Below are 22,458 nucleotides of genomic sequence, written 5' to 3'. Positions count from 1 at the left end.
ATCATCGTAGATGTTCGTAACAACCCGATAAATTGTGCTGAACACATGGTTACTGTTTATCCGACGTTTTCCTCGCTCTTCAGTGATTTACCGTGTCGTGAACCACAATCATGATAACAATTCTGTGAGACGTCAAGAATGACCGTTTAAACGGTGACCAGTGCCATACAAAATGGGCATTTTCTCTTGGACAAAACATTAACAAATATTCTGAGTTAAAAGTGGAAAAAACTTTAATAACTGTAGACTAGTGAATCAATATCTGTATGATATCTGTCTCACAGAATAAACAAATTCCAAAATCTCATATAAATATGTATAATATTATATATTCAAGAAATGTTTGTGTAACGATGTGAAATTGACAACGATTTAATATTATATAAATTTGTATTCTAGTCATAAATTTATTATATTTTATCAATTCGAAAGCCAGTCGATTATCCATAATAACATATAATTTAGCTATGTATAACCTTACAGAATAATCAGTTTTGTAACAATCAATATGATACATTAAAGTTTTTATTATTGCATTGTAGTTACTTTATAGTGTCTTATATTTGTAGAACAAGATTTAAAACATAGTCAATTTCGAAGAATTAATATAATACTGATACAGTATATTACAGTTGTAGTTGTTTTTATAATTATATAATTTGGTGGATTCAACAATATTTTATTTAAAAACTAGTCAATATATTTCAGAACACTTAACATAATAAAGGTAATAATATTAATACAATATTTTACAATTAGATTTGTCATCATATATTATTATACATGTAATTGCATTGCTGTTGCTTTGTATCTTAACGAAATAAACACCAAAAATGGCTTCTATTAAAAATAATGAAATAGGCAATTACAGCCTTATTATTGCATTGTTATTGCTTTAAATTGTCTTTAAATAAAATTACAGCTTGGCCCTGGCTGCAGCTTGCTCTGCTATTTGTTTTCCCCACTGAAAGTCGTTGGGGTAATTAGGGTCAGTGATAGCTTCTCTGTATCTTGTAAAACCAGCAATGTCGTACTGTGTTTCACCATCTATTGCCATTTCACTCATAATTTTACCCAATAAACAAGCAAATCTGTTCACAAAAAGTAAAAATAAACTAATATATTACTATACTCTTCAAAAAAAGTAGGGGATATTCAGAAACAATATAAAACTTCGGAAATGCACTGCTGTTTTTATTAGAGGTAACCAGTGTATGTTAATAACAGGCCAATTGCCTACACATGAACATAAATAGTTTATATGGGCATTTCACTCGCAAAGAGATACACTAACAAAAGTGAAAATGGACGTTTTTGATTTTTGTCTTAATAATGAGTAATAGCTCCACCAATCCTCAGACATTCAGCAATTCGTCGTGGCATGCCCCTAATCAATCGTCCAATTACGATTTGGGACAATCTGACCTACTCCTCTTGCAGTGCCACGGCCAATTCTTGCAGTCTTGTCGGTTGACGTTGACGTCGACGAACACGTCACCCGATCAAATTAAACGTAACACACTAAAGCAAAGATACACTAAACAGTAAATATTATGCAAGAACCGATAGGAAAGCAAACATGGATGGGATAAACCAGCAAGCGGCAGTTTTCATCAACCCTTCCTTGAAGTGTCAAATTTGACAATGAACCCCTCCCACGTGTATGACACTGTTTCGCACATGCAGCTCGAGTGGTTCTGTTGGGGCGATAAGTTCTTCATCTGTGAACATACTCTCAAAGCATGTTAAGTGTCCATGACTATTTATCATATCACAACCTGCATAGGTATTTGCATTTCAATATCCCCTACATTTTTTAAAGAGTATATTTATCCAGCTGCTGAATTAAATTTATCCCTCTAGGAAGAAGCTAATCGTTAAAATAAATGTTAAAAAAAACATTCGAAAAAAAAGAAGCTCATTAGGTTCAGTTGAATCTTTGCATGCCATCTCAAACAAAAAATTATAATGCACAGTACGTCGTTTGTTTGTGCTCGAAAGACGCAACAATTTATTTGCCCAAATCGGTTAATTTAACAGCTCTTTATTTTTTTTAAAAAAAAGGGAAATAGTTCTAGCCTTTTCACCATTACAATGGTGTTTTGGAGTTGGTTTAATGGGTTTTATTAAAAGGAATTAGCTTACTTGAAAGCATGGCCAGCACCGCAGCAAAATATCACATCAGACCAACCCTCCTTATCACATTTGTCTATGACAAAATGTCTATCGGGTGTCATGGTATATAAACAAGTTTTCGTATACATTATTGGACCTACAAACTATAAATAATAATATAATTATAGAAACAAGTTAGCTCGATTACTGCAACAGTTAACATTGCCAGTGGTGTAGGATGGGGGTTTGAAAAGGCTCAGCGTGGACAATTCAAAATTAAGATACTTAAAATTCCATTCAAATTACTTTATTCTGAGGGTCGTTACCACTGTTTGAAGTTTTGACAATGATTGTTGTTATCGTAACAAGGTTACTTGTTAAAGATACATTGTCCCGAAAGTTGTTATTTCCAATTCAAGTATGGCAAATATGGTATATATAAAAATTATAGACACCTAATCTTACTAGAAAAATACTGGATTACCCGAAAACACCCATAGGGCAAGCACTGGGCACAAATGTCAGGTATCACTAACCACACTGATCAGCAGCGAATATTCGCTAGGCCGCTACAATCACTGATAAGGATGACATCGATGCGACTTAATGAGCCCAAAATATTAACTTTTTTCTTCCGACAAATTAAATTCTAAAACATTTTTTTTTATGTATTAGAAGAATAAATAAAGAGGTTTGAAGTATTTGTAGGTAAAAATTATTTCCTATTTAGTGTGAATGGGTATTAAAATGAGTAAAAGGCACCATTCTGCCCGAACCAGTAACGTCTTTTATAAACAATGCACGCGCCATTGAGCCAATAATTGACGCCGCGTGATGTGACGGTAAGGTAAGGTATTAAACCCCATTTGTTATCACATAGGTAGGAATTAGGACACTTATCGCCAACCACACAGCACACACTTTATTTGTGACGGCTATTTTATAGTTGTCATCAGCCAATATTTACATTTTAATTATTATTTTGCGATAATTATTTTCAAAACATATTCTGGTGTATAAAGCAAACACAAGGTATACAAATCTGGGAAATTCTTGTAAAATTGACCAATCTTCCCTGTATATTTACATTCTGTTCTTTACTTGTCACTGATGCGGGATGGAGGGCCTGGCAAGCAAGGGAAGTATATAGCCCTTCAGATGGGACGAAAAAATAAGTCCCCGTGTACACAATGGCATAAACGTAAAAGAACCATTGGCAGTTGGAATTCTATATAAGGGAAGGCCGCAGTGCCGCTGTCCGGGAAAAATTTCCCTCATAGCACACAGCATGGCGCATGTCCGTTTTCATTATACCACTAGGTGAGGAACAGTAGGGCGTTAAACCAAATTTCAGATTATTTCTTTACTTATAGGAATGTTTATATAATGATTTCTGGATGTACTGATGTATATCACTGTAATATAATGAACTTCTAGAAAAGTCTGATCTAATCTAGTTCTACAAGCGACAGTTCCTTCTTTCCCGTGGTATCTGTTTAAACAGTTGGTTCAAGAATGCAAATCAAACTCCAAAATCAAAGTTAAATACTGTCTAGTAGTTTCAGATTAAAATATTGGGGAATTTCCAAAATGGAGCAAAGTAGCACAAAAGTTTTTTTTTTTTAAAATGTAGATTAATGAAGAAAGCACATCTTTAGGACAGTGTTATTCGTAAGCACAATGTTACGAATAATGAGTACCTCGATCGTAACCACCGTGTTTACAAATAAAGATTAACTCGTAATTACAACCAGCTAGCCCTAAACTAGCCTTAATCTAAACAAAATGTGGCTACGCATAACATCTTTTATAACTTAATAACTTAACTATACAAATAGTGCTGCTATATTACCTTTGGGGCAAGCGACTGCATCAAGTCGACACACAGTTTTTCTCTCACTGGGTCCACAACGAAGTTCCTGGTATTACCAGTAACAGGTGGACCACCAGCGTCCACACCAATCTTACTACAGGAATTACCATGAATTGGAATCTGGTAATAATCGTGTTCTTTGGCATGGTACAAAAACATTGGAAATCTACAATAATATAAGAGAAGAATTTAGTTAATTGTATGGTTGGAACATAATTTGTCCTATTGAGAAAATCACCATTCTCACTGAATTCTCTATTGGATTATCTCTTATATTTTACGAAGAAATGGTTAATTTTGCTAATTAATGATTAAGCTGACTTTACAGAACAATGGTTACTACTATATATATAGAGAGAGATTTTATTTTGTCATTTTGATAGGATCATCAATTAAAACAAGCACTTACAGAGAAACCACAATAATTGTGTACTCTATTAAGCCAGGCATTTCAGATATGGACAAACATGTTTTAAAATATTATATATCGTTAGGGCATGTGTTATCAACAGGAAAAACAGTTTATAAGGCTCGTACATAAATAATAAGTCGGAGTTAATTATGAAACCGGAGTTAATAGAGATATATGCTTTATATAAGAAAGATATTGAAACGCAGTCGTGCTGGGATATATTTTCAAGAATAATGTTTACTTATTAGCACAGATAGAGTAAAGAAAGTGCTGTTTAAAGGATACAAATTACATGCAAAAGGAATTGAAGACAAATATCTGCAGAATATGAAACATTAAACACAATTATAGGAGAACATTATTAATTTCATCTCGGCAACGTTTTGAAGAGTATTCTCTCAACGTTATCGAAATGTAGCTGAAATAAATTATTTTAGAGAGAGAGCGAGAGAGAGAGAAATGGGGTTTAACGTCCATTCGACACAAACTAGGTCATTTCGGGACTAACATATGGTTTAATTTTATTTCAATAATTCGCTTGCGCGTAGGTGTCTTTAGCAGTGGGAGGAAACCGGAAAATTATTTTAGAGTGTGTTGAAAGTCGTAGTAAAGTCAGTGTTGAGATAAAACGATTTTCTATTCAACTGTGGACACAAGGTCGCAAAAAAGTTAAAATCAGATCAAGCCAAATCAATACTTTATTTTGACCTAAAACAAATAAGATCATCAACTTTAAAACTAATGAAACTGGCGTGGTTTCGAATCCCCGGATGTACGTGACAAGTAGTAGGGTCGCCTGTCCAACCTCGTGGGTTTTCACCGGGTCCCCCGGTTTCCTCCCACTGCTAAAGACACCTACGCGCATGCGAATTATTGAAATAAAATTGAACCATGTTTTAGTCCAGAAATGACCTAGTCATCATTTTATTTAATATCAAACAAATAATACGCCTATGTATGTATATAAAACAAGTGTGGAGAGGTTTTAATAATGAAATACGGAAATGAAGTAATCATTTTATTTAATATCAAACGAATAAAAAGTCGATATCTGTATAAAGAAAAAACAAGCGTGGAGAGGTTTTAATGATGAAATACTCACACAAAAAGTATTAATATACTAAGTAGTAAACGTGGTGTATTCGAAATGCAATGAAATAGAGCACAATCGATTCTAACCAGCTGTCAATTTTCAACTCTAGTTCAATATTCAGTGAACAGAGAATAGACATAGAAACATAGAAACATGCTGAAGAGACAGGTATCTCGACTAAACTACCCCGGGTTCGTTTCGCATAGAAGCCTTTTTATATCAGCATGTTTTTCTTTAATCCTAGATCTCTCTTGTCAGGGTTAACGCAATCTGTTCTGATAATTTGGATCGACGACAAAACGGTTAAGGAAAAGATCATTAGGTCAAAACGTTGCTGTCCAGGCTTCAGGCCCAACTATCTGCATATATACCTAATTATATATTTATAAACTAGGGCTAATTGGCACCGTATTCTCCAATTACCTATCACCTGGAGAAAAAACTGAAGTGTTTAATTCTCATGCATAAATCATAGACGATGATTTTGAAATTCAAAATATTTATTTCAAACATCCAATTCTTTTAAAAAGAAAAACAATGCTAAAATATAGTTATGTAGATTAATATAATCCACGTTGTAAGTAAACATGTACATGTATGGTAAGGGTTTTATTGCGGCATGTCCTCTACTAAAGTTTAGCTTTGTTGGCGCTATCACCAGCCATTTGGAAAAGTGGCTTGAAATTAGGATTTGTTATGGCCTCTCTGTTTTTGGTAAAACCAGATATATCGTATTGAGTTTGACCATCTATCGCCATTTCACTCAAAATTTTACCAATGAGACAGGCAAATCTAAAATAAAAAATCATTTTATTAAAAATAACAACAAACTCATTCTAGAGGTGTGGTACCAATGTACCATGTGTGCGCGACAATCCGTACCAATGGCGGATATATACGTAGCTTACACATGCAATCCAAGCCTTAATGTTTGCTTGAAGTGTCATTCATATACGGTACATATCAAAATCATTGAAAACCTCCTGAACAGATTCTATGAGTACGCACTGCGTGACGTAATCAATCTACAAATAAACCTCTAAGTAATTTGTATTCCATATTATAATTGTGTCATGTATTATTGTAATCAATCCAGTCTGTGTTCAATGATTTTGATATATATATGCACCAAGCTTTGCGCATTTCGTACACATGAAATCATAGTCTGACAAAGTCACTCCGCGCTGTCCACAAGACCATGTAATATTTCCCGACTGTGGTTATACGATGACTGAGTAAATTATTTTCCCGCCTTTAACACTATTACCAGAAGGACACAGATCACCAAATATTCCTACCTACGCCGTCACCCCACCAAATATTCCTACCTACGCCGTCACCCACGAAACAAGGGCCAAAGCTATTTTTAGTCTTCCTCTCCCTTTTCCTTTTTCCCCCTTTTGCATGGCGATTTTTGTTGACTTTTTGGTGTAGAATTGAGGAAAAGGGTTTGAAAATACATTTTCTACCAGGTTTTGGTGAATATTCATAATTTTGATGCGGAAGGATACAAGAGTTGAGAGGTTGGTTACGTTGAAATGTAGGGCCTGAAATTGCATGTTTACTTGTCTCTACTTCCAGCTTGTGTATCTCAAGTTTTTCATGAAGAACCTCATACGTGCTTTTGGGCAAGTGGTTGCCACATGTTGCTCCATCTGTGGTAGAAAGCGTTCTACCCAACGAAAATTTGGGAAAAAGTTAGAGCCGGTCTAAGATACGAGAATTAACATTGGAGTCAATGGGGAATCTTTAGTGATCTGTGTCCAGAAGAAATCATTCCCTAGAATATCAGAGTTATCTCCCCTTAACAAATGTGAGCTCATCTACTCTTTATACATTTAGTTAGGGTGACCCATGTACTCACAGAAATACAGTCCACCGCTGATAGTTCGAGACTACCACTGAAGCGTGCACATTCGCCGTGCCGAGACCAACTTTCTGACAGTATGATACTATAAATAGCCATGGCACGTGCAATTCTCTACAAATCTATCAACTATTACAGCCGTAAAAAATTTATTGTTGACGATTTTGAATAGCATTAAAATTAAGCTTCTTGGTTATTACCGCAGATTTAGAAATTACGTTCGTTTCATTTTTTAAATCGCTTTATCATTAACTGTACCGTTAAGAGCGGCATCTTTTGGTTTGGTACAAATAATATCTCTGAATCACTCGGGTTAGACAGGAACATGATACTAGCAGTAGTTTCATTTTACTTTTACAAGCTTCTTAAAACGATTGTTGAGCTACCTAACGTGCTTATTTCTAAATTCAATTTCTTGTTCTAGCTTTCTGTTATGTTTCGTAAAAAAAGTAGTCTTGATTATCCCGACCTGTCAATCAGACGTAGAATGGTCGATAGACTGGTTAAGCGAGACTAATTTCAAAACAAGGGCACGTTACCTATCTTTTACTCAAAAGTGTCTGGATGTTATGGACGACTCTTGGAACCAGTTTTCAGTCTATTATTTATACATGATTAATGGTAATAGCTTATTAAGTACAACATGATCGTTTATTTAGTGACTATAATTGTGTGAAACTGATTTGAGGCTTGGCATATATATAAATATTGTGGCGTAATTGTCGAGATATATGGAGATATTTATTTATGGTGGGTCACCCTAATTTAGTTCCATCGCGAATAAACATTTCTTATTTAGATATAGATCCTTGTCTTAAGGACTAGCATAGATGTGACCTTTGTTTTAATCATTTAAATTTAGAAGGGAGCAAATAGCGAGTGTTCGAGAGGCTCCTGTTCCTCTTCATACCAATCTTCACTCCAACCGGATAATATTACGTTCTTCCAATAACAAGTACTCTGGACCAGGAACAGGAACTGAACATGACCCCATCGCCGCCATCTTTGCATACCAAGTTTCATATCGGTGGTACTTTAATTGGCGGAGTGTATAGGCGCCTCTGGCTCAATTTCGCTCTTGCCTGATCATAATTACAATTAATGTCTCGGTTTCTTCTATGAATAATCTAGTAACCTTAGCGGAGCATTAGGCCTTTTCTTCGGACGGGGTCGCCCCAGAAAAAGAGCAAGAATATCAAGACGAGCAGTGCTGGGGCCCAGTTCTTAGTTCAAAAATGTAAAGAAGTAAAATCTTCCCGTGCTTACTTGTACGCATGTCCAGCACCACAACAGAATACAATGTCCGAGAAGCCAACATGATCACATTTATCTATGACGTAATGTCTATCTGGGGTCATAGTATACAGACATGTTTTAGTTTGTACAACAGGACCTATAAACTAATAGAAAATAAGAAACATCAGAAATGTTATGGTATATAGATATTACATAAATAAACATGCCTTATCACACCTCGAAAAGCCTAATCCTGCAGAGTTCATGTCCATCAAACATGAACATCTACGGTAACAATATTGAAATATTTAGTTGTCATCAAGATGACTTACCCAACTGTTAATTAATTACCTACGTAACATTAATTGTGGTTTCCTAGAATCATAGGTTTTGACCATGTTTAGAAGCTAAGAGGATTAAAAGTGACTTAAACATACATTATGCAAGAGCTAAATCTGTCTATTGCAGGTCTTTCTTTAGGCCTGAAATGTTATCTAAATTATTAATTAGACATTAATTAACTTATCCAGACCATAATCAACTCTAGATGGCCTCGCTAGCCTGCGATCTTAAGTGGATTGTGAGCCGATTTACTGCATAACTTTCCTTCTCGATTAAACGATTAAATAGATAATCGAGACTATGCTGTTTATCGTACTGGCTTTAGTAATGATGACCGAGGCTAGACAGAAATTTCATTCGCTTAGTTTTCGGTTCATAGTGGATCAATTTGAATGAAATTTTCAGCAAATTGCCTTTACGTTATCTAGTTTTTAACTATTATAGTGAGAACTGCCAACTCGTTATCCAATCTCCCATAATGTATCTTTAACTCTGACGATAAGGGTTTGTGTCGTTAGGGGGAAGTGAGCCCGGCCTCTCTTCACCCACACTGTATATATAATGGGCAATGGCACCCGTAGTAAAAATGTTGGATGTACTTAAAAGTATTCTTTTCCTTTAGTTTTTAAACACTCCAGTGTCAAGATGAACCCCTAATGACAACGTATCGCTATATATAGTATTGCAGTGAGACAAGGGTTGGGCAGTATCGGAAGACACCCTTAGTCTATATATTCCCATGGCACAATGGATTATCAAGGTATGCTCGGTTTAAGAACAGATAGATAAATAGAAACAAACCCCGTTCCCAGAAACGACGAAGAATATAAATGGTGAATGAAAAGTTTTCTAACTCAAAAGAGGTGGGATCATAACTATTTCAAACAAATCAAAATCTCTAATCTAAGGTAAAGAAAACAGCCCATACAGTGTTTACGCAATCCGCAGAGGATGTCTCTACGGGCGAAAGTGACGGCCATATACGACCACATAGTCAAATTCACGTTATCGGTCACAAGATAACTTCGAATCTAACATGTTTTACCGATTATCAAACCGAGTGACACTTCACATTGCGCTTTTCAGGGACAGCTCTTGATTACACAATGGGTTGATACGTAGTTTTAAAGGAGCTGGTCCGTTGATATCTTTATGTGTAAAAATATCTTCGAAGAAATTATTTGAAGCTTTGTAATACGGTTTAACGATTTTAGTTTTATTGAGAGCATTTTTTTTTTACCTAAGGGAGCCATATAAATGAAATGTAGCGTTTATTGTCCTGTTTTCTGCAACAAGAGAGCTAATATAGACGGACATACGGCATGCGGAGCTACGACCTTTTGTTATCTCGATTTCTAACTATCAGGGGATCTTTAACAGGCTGCAAATAATATACAATACACAGGACCTCGGATTTTTGTCCCACCGAACGACTAGACCACTTCCCGCGTCAGGGGATATCGGATTGGAAAATCTCGAGAAAATTTCTCGGTCAACATCGAGATCGTACCCGAGGGAAGTAGTATATGTCTGCCAAGTAATACGCAATAATTGTTAAGATAGGATTATGACCTTTGTAATTGTAATTCAATTACTGAATGCCATTAATACAATTTGGCTTTGTATTTAGTTATTTTAGTTGCATCTTAAAATCCAGTTGAATAAACAAATTAGACATTGTTAATTCAAGGACAACTCCTTTCACAAGGCGTTAATCTTGTTCTATTATGTAGGTAAACGTATAATAGATAATACCAATAAGTCATATGACAATATTATTTTAAGGGGTCATACTACTTCTTAGACCTTCATATGAGATAGGAGAAGGTCATTATGTAGGATTATGCATGTTATTGTTAAAGGTCGCATGGCTCTATTTTTGGGTAAAAGTATAATAGATAATACGAATAAGTCATATGAGAATATTTTTTTAAGGGGCCATACTACCTCTTAGACCTATAGGCGAAGGTCAATATGCTCTATAATATTGAGTTAGCTACCTTAAATATATCCTCACCAGCAATTGTAAATAATTTTAATAAAATGTTTTACCTACATACATAACCCTCTTACTTTCGGTGCTATTGATGCCATGAAGTCTATCGACTGTTTCTCTAGCTCTGCATTGGGAGTAAAAGTTCTGGTACAAGCGGTCACGACCTCGCCACAAGCATCGGCGCCTACTTTAGTTGCTGCATTCCCATGAACAGGGATCTGATAAAAATCATGGCCTGGGGTATGGTAAACAAAAATAGGAAACCTATAAAAGAATCTATGTTTATAAATTAGGCCAGAGACCAAGCATGTCTCGACGGCAAGCTTAATCGGTTGAAAATTATTTTCTAATACCAAGAAAAGGATATTCTGAACAATACATTATTCTCTTGTTATTTTTGTATACAGGGATATTTTGGCCCCAATTTAAACAGCAACATGATTAATATGGTTGTGTCGGCCATTAAAGCGACCAAATCATAATCAGGACATTTCAGAATTTTGTTATAGATGATGGTGTAATATTGAGGACTGGGATCTTACTTGTCTTTGGTGAACTCTTTGATATACGGAGTGCCCATGTAAGTAACCTGTTCTTGTGTAACTGTAACTGGTATGTGTACGCCTACAGAGCCTAAGACTTGATTAATCCAGGCACCGGCAGCTACTACTAAACGACGACAGGTGAACGTCCCTTTCGTAGTTTGAACCTAAAACATAAATAACGTGTTGTTTAGTTAGATATCATTATTGCTATTTTTAAAAATCAATCCCTAAATGTTTGAAAATATGCTTTATGTATGTATTTTTATCCCAGATTTTGTTTTACGCTATGGATGCCTACAGCAACGAGACTAAAATTGTTCGACAGATCTTTATTTGGAACTTTTTAAATAAAACATGCCAACAACAAGTAAAGGTTACATAATGACATAAGTAATGCTACCAAGACCTCCAGGGGTGTCGATAGTAGACAGGTTTAAAATCACTTTCACGTGTCAAGATGGTAGGAAGCGTCTATAACATCTGTCATTATGTAAAAATCTGAATGACATTTTGCATCATTTTCCAGCCGAATTCATTTTCTCTCTCTCTCTCCTTCCCTTGGATAAGTGTAATTTAAATCATCTTACCGATATTTGTCCAGTATCATTTCTAAGCACACGTATTACAGGTGCGTTAGCAAGTATAGATGCTCCATAACCTCTAGCAAGCTGTAGATGCACAGAATTAGCCAAGGCAGCATCCACGAGACCTGCGTCCGGCTGATATAAACTGATGACATCTTTGTCAACCTCGAACTGTGGAAATTTCTTCATCAGTGCTTCAGAATCCAGGCGTTCGTATCTAGAATAGAAATAAAGTGTACCTATATCAAAGGAAAACTTGGATCTTGGTCGAATTTGACAAGGATCCCTTATCCTTTTAACAAATCTGATCTCTATCGTGTTCACAAGCTTTATTGGGCGCATAATCCCTGTAACACAAAGTCCTATATTGCTGAAAATCATCAGGATTCATCATCTCCTATCTCAATGCCTCACACCAAATCTGAAAATTAACTGAGCTCATCATATGGCGGAAAAAAACCCCAATATGGTCCATCCACTCACACCCACGATCACAATCCTAATGCTTTACACAAAATTTGAAAAACAATCTGTAAAAATGATTCTTTCGCATACACAAGTCAATTGTTGACGGACTGACGGGGTGACGCGAAAATACGCCCATACAATGAAATATGGGCGTATAAAACATTATGTTATTTGTATTTATCAAGAAGCTTTATCCTTTGATCAATCACTAATCCAAGTATTCAAATTTGAAACGGAGAATGTACCCGACTTGAGGACTTACTTAATGTTCTGGTCGTCCATAGCCTTAGCATAATTTTCCATGATAAGATCAGCTTCTCCACGTCGACTCATATTTAAACCACCACTTTTATATACCAACTGTACACCAGATTCCTTCTCTACTTCATGCCAACTATAATTTAATAAATAACGTATTTTAATAAATTTTCGTTTCGTTTTATATTAAATATTTTATTTTACTCAATTACAACCATATAGCTGAAACGAAATAAATATTTAATTTTAATTATGGAGTCCTTTTATAAAAATATTATCCTGAAATTAAAACTGCTGTTGGAGTAAAGTAAGGTATTTAGTTATACTGAATCAATTTCTCAGTTCGTTAGTATTAAAATATGCTTTTAAAGGGACAATAACACTCTTGCTGGCTTGACAGCTCCAGAAAATAAATAATAGCCTTATTCTAAGTAATAGATGTTTAAGTGTCCTACCTGTTGTGTAAATTATCCATTACATGCTATTTTACTTGTCCAGAGGGTTCGAAAATATTTTTAAATCCAAGTCACATTTGAAAAGGTTTACTTTAGGCTTTTAAAACCATTTAGTTGAATTTTTCCAATTTTTTAAATTAGGTGTGTTAAGATGAAATTTGTATCACCAATTAATTGGAATATTGTAAAATAGTACAAATTGTTGACCAGAATATAGATTGGGACATATTATTCAGTTACAACAAGAGTGGTATTGAGCCTTTAAGTACCTACAAATACACTTATCTTTGAAATTTCGAAAGTATTCTGAATCATCATTATTTAAAAAGTAAGGCCATTATAGAGACATAAGTAGAGTAAAAGTATTTTTGGTATTTCTTACTTTCAGGTATGAAAAGTATAAATATATATTTGGAGGAAAGGCTGGACAAATCTACACGGGGTGGAATAGCAGATATTATGATTGTTTAGTTAAATATATAGAACTGGTTCATGCCCCTGATGTGCAATATTCAGGGACATAAAATTCGGGTCAACCTTATACGAAGTCGATAATGTCCATTTTCAATAATTTGAAGTACACCCGACAAATCCTGGAGCGAATGGGTGAGTTAAGCATGCTTCAAGATGTTTAAAGATGCCACAACGTGTACAAATTGTGTGGTTTGATGATATATTTGGACTAAAAAACATGTTCAAAGTAATTTAACTATTATTATCCTCTAGCAATATCTTTTTCTGCCGTTTTATCACAGAGTATACTGGACGTTAAATTCTCTCAATGTTCTCACACTCTTTAGCCATTAGATCAATACATAAGAAGAGCTCCTTACATCACTCGAAGAGACTGGATGTCATTTAAGGATGTTATCACATTTTCTCTTGTGCACGCCCCATGGGTGGTTTTTTTCTGGGAATCCCGTAATTTTCTAGTAAAATTGGTTGTCTCTACTTTCCGCATAATAATATATATCAAATTACTATACATTTATTGGAAATAACTATCCGATAAATACTTTCGTGGGAATGTATCTTTAATGTATCTACTTACGTTTGGAATGTTTCACGTGCTATCTTCGTATATCGATCATCATGGTAAGTTAAACGTCTGAAATTAAATAGGAAATATATTTTTCAGTATCTTTATAACTTTGTAGTAATTACCCAATACAGATTATAAAAAGTTGAACCACTGACCACTCAGTTACGTCACTGAAATTTGAACAATAAATTGAAAATTTTCAATTTTTCACATATCTTAAGAAAAATACCCGAAATAGCACATGAAATAAATCTTACATGATTCTTGAATGATCTTGTGAGCCACCATTATGATGCCCCAATTCAAACTGTTCTATTCCTAAAACATCTGAAAATTAAGAAATTAAAATATACGAACGAATAAAATTATCAACGATTTGATGAAAATAGAAACTGGTGAATACGGTTTGGATAAAAGCATGCGGGTTGCTTATTTTTTCTGGTCAGTTTCTTATAAAACATTTGTCTACGATATCTTCCACGGTAAAGCGGGCGTTAACCCCCACTGACGAACAAACAAACGAAGAGATAAAATTGTTTATGAAATTAACTTTGCATGACGACAGTACAGTTATAAAAGGACGACAAGTTAAGTAACGATCTGAATTAGCTATTCAAGAGAAGTAATATCAGGTGCTCCAGGAAGATCATGCGTACCCTGCCTCGACACTCTTCGTTTGTGTGGGTCCAGATGTTAGACGTCAAACTACTGCTAGGAAGATAAAGCCAGATCTACTAGTGAGACGCTGGTCTCGGGTTCGCTCCTGGTGTTCGCCGGGAAAGTTCATCAGGACGGAGGGCCTGACAATGACAGCTGTCTGGTCGTTCGGATGGGACTAACAACCAAGGTCCCAGGTATACATTGACGTACTGGCCAAAGAACCTTTGACAGTTTGAATTCGAAATAAAATAAGACAGTAGTGCAGCTGTCCGGGCATAATTTTCCACCATAACCCATTGTATATCGTATGTCCGTCTCCATTAGTCCAGTCGGTGCAGAATAGTAGGACGTTAAACCTCACTTTATTTCATCTTAACCGAGATATTCTAGTGAAGCGACCACCGACTTTGCATCCATTGTTGGTTCAAACTTAACTGACTTTCCTAATTTGGTTATTAGATATGAAGAGGCCCGAGGAAGAACGATCTAGGTCACTTTTTCAACGAACCCCAGTTAATGGCGCCATCTGGTAACAAATTGTATAAGCTTTCTGCGGAACAATCAATTTCAGAAAAAAACGATCGCAGTCACATCGCACCAGGGCCCTACTGAATTGGCCCCAGGAGAAATACAAGTCCATCGTACCCTTTATTTGACCTTAATTTGGCTGAAAAGTGGAAGTCAGTTGTTGTACTGGTAATTATGATTCGTATTAAACATCATTTTGAAGTTGTAATTAAACCCACTCGTTGTTCTGTTCGCGTCAAGCATTCTCGTCCAAAAGTCTGTTTTGCCTTTTACGCGAAAAGACAAAAATGTGACTTAGATCGTTCTTTGTAGTACTATAGGACTTATTTTTGTTGTGTTTACTTTCTGGCGATCTTTAACAAGACTACAGCATAAAATAGTTTCACAACTTTATTTCTAAGTTGTTATAGCTTGCAGGTTCCTCGTTCTCAATAATAATGGCTGCTAGGAATTTTTGGGTGAGCTCTGATCAAACTCGCTTGTACACCCTAATTTATACCCCTTAATTTCTGCAGGTTTAAGATAACCTTGACGTTAATTTCCATCCCATATAAGGAATAAAACTCTTTATTTCCCACCATAGAGATAGGAGACATTACCTATTTTGGTCTACCAACCATGGGATCAATAAACAGCCAGAATTTGATGGATAATTTGACAATGATTATGATTTAACCAAAATATCACTGGTTTTTTTTATGTATAACTATATATTCACGTTCATCAAGTACGTGTGATTTAACTCTATAGACAGAGTAGAGTAACAATTTTGCAATGAACCAAAATTGTCTCAAGGACCAAAGTGTTACATCTCTCCCCTGGACTCTTCATATAGATTTAGTTGTATCAAAGGAGTTAAATCGCTATTCTTTGGCACCTAGAAATGTATTATGAAGGTAGATAAACTGTTTTTACTGCAATTTCTAATCATTTATGTTCTGCGAAATACGAAAAGAGTCCAAATTGAATGGTAGTCTTTGGCGTCTGGTTATTCGAGTCTACAACGGTAGTATTTACACTATGGGATATGTTTAGCCCCGTTCATCGAGTCACTTCGTTTTTCCAGTGATTACATCTCAATCTAACACTGATTATATCTTATCAAGATAAAACAAACATTCATGACGGATATATCTTAATTTAAAGACGCAGATAACATAATTATTTCAGTTAATGCTGGTTACAACCAGCTATGAACATGTTTTTGACAAATAAACAGGTTCTTATCAAAAATTATCATATCAAAGACTTATGACTATCTAACTATCTATATATAGTTGTATTATTTCGCAGATACATATAAATCAATAATATTATCTTCTGATAACTAAGAAATGCAGTGATGCAATATCGAACCATCAAAGTGAAAAATTCCCTTGTCAGATTATCACAGTGGGATTCAATATCCACTCACGGTTAACTACGTCATTTCAGAACTGGCATTAAATACCATGGCCTGTATTCAGAGAAATACCTCGAAGTAGTCTTAGACACGTTCGTGTGTTTAAGTCATGTTTCAGTCTAAGATGATGAGACTTTTCTTGTTAATATAAATACGTATTTAATTAAAAAAAAAATAATAATAAGCATCAGCCATTGGTTGATATGAAGGTTGCTGTGCAGGGTTATAAATGTCAGCGCCAAAAAGGATTTTATTTAACGATTTCCCACCGCTGATAATCTTCAACCAATAGCCACTGCTTTTTCAGGGTGGCTACTTTTATAACAGGAAATGTTTGTTTCTAGTATATAGAAAATCCTGGCCCGGTGGAGGGCCTACAAAATCCATACGTATTTCAAAATTTGCGTGAAAAGCAGAGGCTATAGCTCTAGAATGTAAGGTCTGATGCGTATCAAAGTTGAACTCATCCAAGAACTTAACACATACTTTAAGTTTCATGAGAAAGGTCCACAAACTTCATTCATATTTCACATTTTGTGTAAAAGGCAAGAAGGGGCAGATGCGCTCGAAAATTGAACTGGCACAAGAACTAGTGATACTCGTTTTAAGTTTCATCTAAATCGGATAAAATTGTGACCTCTAGATGGTCCACAACCTGGGTATTACATGCTTTTATTATAGTATTTGCGTAAGGGGAACGGATATTTGATGGGAAGTTTCGGTCCGATTTTAAGGAAAGTCAAACCCAACCATAATTATGGTGTAACGGTTGTACAGTTTTGAAAATAAGATAAAATTTGTGACAGGTCCATATTATAAAAAAAAACGTAATATTTCATACAATCACGGGACCATAATCCAGAAAGTTACGGTCCAATACGAGCTAATATCGAAAGGAACCCAGATCTTTGGGATATAAATATATATTTTAAGTTTCATCAAAATTGGATAAATAATTCGAACCCCTGGATGGTCCACAACCTGGGTATTACGGTTAGATCTAAATATTAAGGCCACCAGCAGATTTCGTAAACATGGTTAGGGCACGTGATTTCTGCCGAGGATTGTGGGTTAGGGTAAGGGCTAGGACTTGGGTTAGGGTTGGCGCTAGGCCTGTTTACATCTCGTGACCATGACGAAATATTTAAATCTAACCTGGGTATTACATGCTTTTAAGGGGAGCGGCCATTTTGTCGGGCAGTTTCGGTCCGATTTTCACGAAATTTAAACGCAATCGTAATTATGGTGTAACTATGATATATTTCAACGGTTTTCACAATCAAATAAAAACTGTGACTTCTACAGGACCCACAAGCTAAAATGTGCTAATTCGTACAATCAGGGGCAATAATCCAAGAAGTGACGGTCCTATATGAGCTAATATCAAATGGAACCGATATCTTTCGGTTATAAACATACATTGTAAGTTTCATCAAAATCGGATAAAAATTGTGACCTCTAGAGTGTCCACAACCTTGGTATTATTATGCATATATTTGTCAAGGTCAGCATCACAGGATTAAACCACCATCGACTGTGTTTTCATAGTAATGGAATTAGAAAAGAATACAATTTCACTTCATTGTTGAGTAATTTTATTAGCCAGAAATCGCCCAGAAAGCGTCTCCCACGATCTAGACCACCGCTAGCTTCCGGTGCCTAGGCGGCCCCTGGATCTAGGATGGTAGCACATATCAAGAATTGCTTCCGCAATTTAAAGTCCACTCGACAAAAGCTCGGTCATTTCAGGACTAACCTATGGTTCAATTTTATTTCAATACGAGGACCTGGAGAAAACCCACGCGATTGGACAAGCGACCCTACTCCGTGTCACGTACAATTCAGCCATCCACCCCCTCAATTTGTGATTAACGAACGAGTCGTCTAGCGCCCTTTTGGCCATAAATAATGTTACCTATAGAAGTTAATGCTTTTGATCCCACGTCTGTACGTGACAAGCTGGATGACCTTATTACGGTTGATGGACTTAAAACCCCCTCTCTACACGGTATATTTTTAGCATTTTGTTAGTCCTGGGATTCTTTTCAAAATATTACTATATATCATGAAAAACATCATGAAGATTTTACCGAAGATAATTGTGATTTATTAAGTTCTCCCCGGAACCGTGTTTTGTATAGGCTGTTAAAACACGATGTTGGTTTCGTGACTGAACACAGACCATTTAGATAAATTTCCTTCGCATAAATACAATAAGATTCTAATCCGAAGGTTCAGGTAAACTTTCAATGTGAAACACAAAGTTTCTTCAACTCCGATGATTTACTATCGCGAGGGTTAAAGGGTCTTGCACTCGGATCTCATAAAGGAGCTGAACCTCTCACTCAATATTTTCCATAAAATTCGAAATAAAAAACACGAATTAAAATTACGTATTGGACAAATTCAATCAATATTGGTGCTATGTTTTCTGGCGCCGTTTGTAATGAACAAAAGAAAAATACATCCTACAAGGCAATTCAGAAGTAATTAGTGAATGGTGAATTCACAAACGATAAAACAATAATACAAAAATCGTGTAGAGTTGGCGTAAACGACTTTGGACTGTTAAAGTTTTTCACCAAACATAATTGAATAGAAATTACAATAATAATAAATACTGAAAGTTAAGAATAAATGACTTTATATACATTCATATTACATTAATATGTGCTTTTTATGCCCATCTTTGTCTATTTTAAGGTTCCAAAGAATAGAGCCATACACCCTTTAGTTAATATTATGATAAGAGCACATATTATGTTGACTTTTGAGATAATTGTGAATCGCCCTGCTTGTTTACATCTTGAATAGAGACATTACCTGCTTTTGCGCGTTTTGCTAGCCAGTAAACTGCAGCACTGCCAATTCCCCCACAACCAACTACAATATATTCAAAGTGAGTTCTTCCCTCGTCACACCATGTTCGTCTGCTAGCCGCCATGTTTACAAGTGCTTATGTGCAAGATTTATAAAACCTATACACTTATATACCTATATCAGTGGGGTTTTGATGCTTACTGATTATATACCGGTACTATCCAGTTTCTTATCATCTTTCTATATCAACAAATTAGAAATGCAGTATACATACATACGCTATTGCATACAATTATCCCCTTAAAGATACATTAGTTAAGAGGTTAATAAAGAGTTGGCCATTCTTGCTATAATAATTCAAAAATAAATGATAAAAAAGAGAAAATATTGAAAATTTCATTCAAATTACTTCATTCTCAGCCAAGTTATCATTGTTTGTAGTTTTGACAAGATGTGTGCACAGTGGTAACCAGTGATAATCGGGATTTAGCATCGCTTTCCCATTTTTAAATTAAAGTTTTAAATGGCGAACCGTTTTAATCTAGTTGAAATCTCGAGTATCCGATGCCAGCGAGTGTCGATTGTGGCCTTGTTTTGTTAATGAGTGTCTAATTAATAGTTTATATAACATTTCAGGCCTACAATAGGCAGTTTTAGCTCTTGCATAATGTATGTTTAAAGGGACGATATCTCAAAAGTAAAAAAAAAGAATAAAACGCACTGTAAAGTCAATTATTATAAATCATTTCGCACGTACCAGTACGAACGAATATCATTACACGTACAGATTTGGCTGGCTTACCCTTAGTTTTATAAATTCTTTTCTATGAAAAGGGATAGTTACAGAGCCCGGTGTGGGATAATCCGGAACGTACGCGTGAAAATACCTGTAAGTGCGCGCCAGATAATAAGTAATGCACATCAGATAAAATGTGCTCGAAAAATAAGACTTCGGCTAATCTAGCCTATTTCCGGGGCGTGGCATTTTCGGCGTCTCAGTAGTAATTCATTCCGTAGTGCGGGCGTGGTATTTTGGGCTTGTCTGTCAGGGGTGACCCACCACACAAACTGTCTGGCAGCGGTTATTCTTGATTACTGTGGTGATGCTGAACAACTTTCAACCAGTTTTAGGTGGTACAGATTTTAGCTAATCTAGCCTATGTGTGATCTAGCAATTACATACTCTGCCAGGGGTACCCAATCACTAAAAATGTCTGTCGGCGTGTTTTTGTAATATTTGAAGATGTAATAACACTGCTGTACCAATTTCATGTAGTAGACGTTTGAGCAAATCTAGCCCAACAATTCATATCCAGAATCTCAGTCCTCACAGCCACCCACACCCACCGCATTATACCCGACGGTATATACCAGATATGTATGTATTGATACCATATAGGTAAAAAAAATCGGTACACTTATAAAGAGAATTTTCGGTGTAGGTTGTTTTAATTCACCATTTCTTAAAGGGGCATCAACTGAAATTAGATAAAGAGTCGACGGTTTTCGCTATAATAGTTAGATTATGGTATGGTCTGGATAAGTTAATTAATGTCCAATCAATAATTCAGAAAACATTTCAGGCCCCAAAAAGATCTGCAATAGGCAGATTTAGCTCTTGCATAATGCATTTTTAACTAATGGGGTCATCCCGTCAATGACCCCCCCCCCCCCCACACCCACCTACGTATTTTAATCTCATGGTAGTTGCAGTCAAGCATGGGGATTATCAAATACAAAAGGATTAAAACTATAATCCGCTTCACGGAAATGTGGTTTACAACAAAAGTGAAACTGGACAAAAAACAACTTTATAATAATCTCTGAGAGGCATTTAGTAACTGGTTAGAGCAATAAACTATAACACATACTTATGGAAAAACAGCTACTTGTTTATTTGGGCGACGTTTCGAAGAGTATTCTATCAACGTTATAATGGATAAAACCGACTACTAACAGATAAAACTAGGAAAGACCCCACTAAAAACTATACCGAAAAACACACTGCCCAGCTATTGGACCTGAAAGAACAAAATCGACTTATCATCCCTTTATTCTATTAACTCAAGTCGTCTCATCCCAGAGCCCTATATTACAGAGCCACGATTAAAACCCACAAGAACCCCATTAAAGCCAGACTTCTAGTATGCTCCAGAGATTCTGTATTTTACAGTACAGCTCAACACCTGTCCCCATTAGGAAAAGGAGCACCTTCATTCATCAAAGATTCCCAAGATTTCTGCCAAAAACTACAAGACCAACCTAAAGACATACAGATCCTCTCATATGATGGCATCGACCTTTTTACAAATATCCTTCGTGATGAAGCAATAGAAGCACTACGCCACAGATTAACGTCATTAGAGAATCTACTAGACACCAACTTCACGGAAGACATTATCAATCTCACCAGATCATGTATCAATTCCACCTACTTTTCCTGGGGAGGTGATTTTATGAGCAGTTACATGGATTACCAGCGGGGAGACCTTATTCCCAGTTCTCAGTGAGATCTACATGTCTAGTTTCGAAAAGAAGGCCCTATCCACATCACCAGGTCAACCTAAAGCATCGTTCCGTAAGGTCGACGACATTTTCGTCATCCTCAATCAGAATAAAGATCCAAACCTCCTTCTCCGTCACCTCAACAACTAAAACAACAAAATAGAATTCACATTAGAAAAAGAACAGAACCAACGCCCCCCCTTCCTAGACGTCTTAGTAAAGAGATCTACAGACAAAATGAATCCAAGCGTATATAG

General features: G+C 35.8%; 1 protein-coding gene across 2 annotated transcripts; it reads right to left on the bottom strand.

The window, feature by feature from the left end:
• Positions 1-273: 273 nt before the first annotated feature.
• Positions 274-19,858, bottom strand: LOC126815167 (monomeric sarcosine oxidase-like). 2 transcript variants are annotated; one of them, XM_056099807.1, is made up of 9 exons: positions 19,700-19,858; positions 14,544-14,613; positions 14,296-14,352; positions 12,794-12,925; positions 12,067-12,280; positions 11,477-11,643; positions 3,968-4,154; positions 2,146-2,279; positions 274-1,091 (listed from the first exon to the last, which is right to left on the bottom strand). In XM_056099807.1, the coding sequence occupies exons 1-9, from the start codon at positions 19,818-19,820 to the stop codon at positions 917-919; spliced, it is 1,257 nt and encodes a 418-aa protein (XP_055955782.1). In that variant the 5' UTR covers positions 19,821-19,858; the 3' UTR covers positions 274-916. The 2 variants fall into 2 exon arrangements, with proteins under 2 accessions (XP_055955782.1, XP_055955783.1); XM_056099808.1 differs by lacking the exons at positions 274-1,091; positions 2,146-2,279; positions 3,968-4,154 and adding exons at positions 5,370-6,285; positions 8,627-8,760; positions 11,012-11,198.
• Between the last annotated feature and the right edge of the window lie 2,600 nt (positions 19,859-22,458).

The sequence above is a fragment of the Patella vulgata genome, chromosome 3 (assembly GCF_932274485.2).
Source record: "Patella vulgata chromosome 3, xgPatVulg1.2, whole genome shotgun sequence".
Classification (NCBI taxonomy): domain Eukaryota; kingdom Metazoa; phylum Mollusca; class Gastropoda; family Patellidae; genus Patella; species Patella vulgata.
The sequence above is the reverse complement of the archived record's forward strand: the minus strand, read 5'-3'. Positions and strand labels throughout refer to the sequence as shown.